At 35.0% G+C, this 4064-nt stretch overlaps 1 protein-coding gene across 3 annotated transcripts in view; it reads right to left on the bottom strand.

Annotated features, from left to right (window-relative positions):
* Positions 1 to 390: 390 nt before the first annotated feature.
* The window catches only part of LOC106881385 (probable 3-hydroxybutyryl-CoA dehydrogenase), a 44871-nt gene continuing 41197 nt past the window's right edge, over positions 391 to 4064 (bottom strand). For all 3 annotated transcript variants that reach the window (XM_014931756.2, XM_014931757.2, XM_014931758.2), the window contains exon 8: positions 391 to 1751. In XM_014931756.2, the coding sequence (XP_014787242.1) occupies positions 1564 to 1751 (188 nt within the window). In that variant the 3' untranslated portion in view covers positions 391 to 1563. The remainder of the gene's footprint in view (positions 1752 to 4064) is intronic.

Raw genomic sequence — 4064 nt, 5'->3', positions numbered from 1 at the left:
GATAGTTTCATCTCTCCAGAGTTTTCAGCAGGAAGTAATCAAAAATATACTGCAAAATCATTCAATATATAAAATTCAAAACTTTGAAAGAGATACGATTTCCTAAATATACCAAAGTATATTTCATATTACAATCTCTTTACAGAAATAGTTATTAAAAGCAGCAGAACCTCATAGAAAATTGGAATGTAAATAAATAAAATGGTAAATGGCATCAATACAATTATTGCATGTGTATTTTTTCAGATTTTTTATTCATATGAAAGAAATCTATCCAAGAGAAAGTATTATTAATACTCCCTGCTTCATTTCTTATAAATGTATGCATATATGAGTGTGTATGTATATATATATATATGTATATATATATATATATATATATATATATATATTTGTATGTATGTATGTATATATGTATGTATGTATATGCAAAAAATTAATATAGACAGCTAGGCATAACTTAATACCATAAAGGAAAAATTTAATTGTCACTAAATGTGATTGAGGTGCTAAAGCACCTACATTGCTAGAAATAAGAGTTAAAAACTCTTAATGTTGTAATAAGAGTGCAAGAGTGTTCAGGCTAAATTGGATGACTTTATGTCGCCTTCTTTTAGGAACAGCTTCATGTATTGATGAACAGCCAATGGTGTTGGAGAGCATAAAGGTTAAAGTTGTAGTTGCAAAAAAGTTAACTCACATGAGGACAGGAAGCTATCTGAATATTGGAAAAGAGTTAATTGTACGTTGATGATTTACACTATATACACAATGCTGACAAGGCAGTAAGATGTGTCCTACATATCATGGAAACCAAGTACCCCCAAATTGTGATGGTCCTTGGATGTGCTTCCAGTGAGGTTGACATCATGCTTCCCGGACATCTTTGAACAGAGTCTCAGGTTCAATTCAGATGGCTATGTTTAACTGCTGGAGACTGGCATCAAGCCCTGGCTGGAGATGGTTGCTGCTTGAAAGCCATATGTGTGGCAGCAGGATTCAGCTCTTTGCCATACAACTGGAAAGGGTCAGAAGAACAGCAATGTAATTATCTATACTTATATATAATATTTTCCAATATAGGCACAAGGCCTGAAATTTTAGGGTAGAGCTAGTCAATTACATTGACCCCAGTACTCCACTGGTACTTAATTTTATCAACCCCCAAAAGGATGAAAAGCAATGCTGACCTTGGCAGTATTTCAGCTCAGAACATAAAGTCAGGTGAAATGCTCTAAGCATTTTGTCCAGCATTGCTAATGAGTTTGCAAATTCACCACCTTTATAACTGTTTCTAATTTTGGCACAAGGCTAGAAATTTTGAGGGGAGAGGGCAAGTTGATTACATCAACCCCAGTACTGGGCTGGCTGGCACTTTATTCTAAGGATGAAAGACAAAATCAACCTTGGCAGAATTTGAACTCAGAACATGAAGGTTTGGAAGAAATGCTGTTAAGCATTTTGTTTGGCATGCTAATGATTCCACCAGCTTGCTGTTCTTTTATATCTGAATATAATAAAAATATGAGTGATTATAATGTGTTATGGTTAGTGCAATAATGTCTATGAATGATACACTTTGACGATTTCTGTGATGTCTTTTCGACATATTGGACATCCATCCTGCTTGTTGAGAAGCATGCTTGAACAAACATAACAGGTGACCATGTGATGACAAGGACAGAGCAAACAGTCCCGAGTGTTGGCCATACAGATGGCACAGTCTTGTTCACTGCTAATGTATGGGATACCTGTGGGAGAAAACAAATTTCAGAGAGCCTTAAATTTCATGTGATAACAACATTGATGAGAACAATAAAAATAAGAACAACACAAAAAGTAATAACAACACTGAGAATATGTTGTATGTGTATGTGTAAATGGAAGTGGAGAGACAAGTTACTGAAGAGATTGCAAGAGTGCAATGAAATAATTTAACAAAAAACTATATAAATTAATAAAGGACTGAACCAGTGCGTGTGTTTATTACCGGCATAATGCCTCTCCCAAGGTTTAATTGTAACACTGAGAATGCTTCATCATTTGTACATTAATGTTATAGAGTCAATACACACACACACAGTTATGTGTGAGTGTCTGTCACAACAGCTGCTGTATAATTTTCATCTGCTACTCATATATTTCATCATAAAGTATTCTATCTAATACTCTAATGGAATTTTAACTTGGAACACAAAGGGTTGGGACAAACAGCAAAAGACATCTAATATAAGATACTTTCAGTTCTATCAATCTACCACTCTGGATTGTGACATTTTATCAACCTTGAAAGGCTAAAACTGAACTCAGCAAGATTTGAACTCAGCAAGATTTGAACTCAGAGCGCCAAGCATCATAAAGCATTCTATCTAATGCTCTAATGACTCTGCCAATTCGCTACACTTCTGATACATTCAGTGTTTCATCATAACATTATTGCACATATTTGCTCATTGAGGCAATTGTCAGGGAATTGAGTATTCAGCAAAGCATTGGCAAAGCCAATTATCAACAATCAAGAACAGGTCAGGTTGTCAAATATGGAGCACAACAGGAATATTGCTGTTGTTTTCTGGACTACTGTGGTGTAAGGGAAAACACCCTATCCAGACTTCATTTGCAATCATCAATAGCCAGGTACTATGCAGGGTTTATTGCGTCAATATTTGTAGGCTCTGGGTTTTCAGATGTATGGAAGGTCTTCAAGTGCACAGCAGCTATATAATAGATCCCATCTTTAGTTAAGTGATATGGCTGTCAGTTTTAATACTGAGAGCAATTCAACATAAATGTAGCCAAGAATATAGCCAGGGACTTAATTTCTATCTTTGGAGGACAATGCATGTCATTTACACACACATTATATACATATGTATGTATATATGTATGTATACATATATATATATATATATATATATATATATATATATATATATATATATATATATATATATATATATATATATATACATGTGTACATATGAACATATATATGTGTGTGTATGCGTGTGTTTATATATATACATACGCACATGCATACATACATAATTATACACATACACACAATTATATACATAGGTATACAGTAATATATGTGCATATATATATATATACTTGCATACAAACGGTTATACATATATACACACTCACACACAAAACACACACACACACACACACACACACACACATTCACATGAGAAGAACCCAGCTAAATATTAAATGCAGCATACTCAGATAAATAACTTAATAATGAGGTGGGGTCAACTGCTGGAAGGGATTAGAAACTGTCAAAAGCTTTGCAGCAGTAACGATATAAGGATTAATATTATATCAGAGCTACAGCAAATTTCTACGTGTGTGTGTGGGGTGAGAGAGAGAGAGAGAGAGAGAGAGAGAAAGAGAGTAAAGTCTCATGAAATATAGAGAGCTGTAATACTTCAATTAAGCTTGATTCTCCTTGCAATTAGAGGACAAAACTTCCACTAGGGAGGTTGAAAAACTAACCAACAAACAAAAGAAAAAAAAACTGGCACTCTGTCAGTTACAATGACAAGGGCTCCGACTGATCCAATCAATGAAACAGTCTACCCATGAAATTAACATGCAAATGGCTGAGCACTCCACAGACACACATACGCTTAATGTGATTCTGAAGGAGATTCAGCATGACACAGTATGTGACAAGGCTGGCCCTTTAGAATTACAGGTGCTACTCATTTTTGCCAGCTGAGTGGACTGAAGCAATGTGAAATAAAGTGTCTTGCTCAAGGACACAATGCGTCGCCAGGAATTGAACTCTCGACTTTGCAATCGTAAGCTGAATACACTAACCACTAAGCTATGTGCCTTCAGGTTTCCAGATTAACTGCCACCCAGGTCATCCTTATATCCTTATATGTTTGATGAAATATATACCAGGAAAACACTGTGGTTGAGTCAATATTATTATTATTCTTTAAAACTAATGCCTCAACATGGCCACACAAAAATGACTGAAAGAAGTAAAAAAAAAAAGCAACAAAATAAATAGGTGCAGGAGTGGCTGTGTGGTAAGTAGCTTGCTT

This window comes from Octopus bimaculoides, chromosome 11 (genome assembly GCF_001194135.2).
Source record: "Octopus bimaculoides isolate UCB-OBI-ISO-001 chromosome 11, ASM119413v2, whole genome shotgun sequence".
NCBI lineage: Eukaryota > Metazoa > Mollusca > Cephalopoda > Octopoda > Octopodidae > Octopus > Octopus bimaculoides.
The sequence above is the reverse complement of the archived record's forward strand: the minus strand, read 5'-3'. Positions and strand labels throughout refer to the sequence as shown.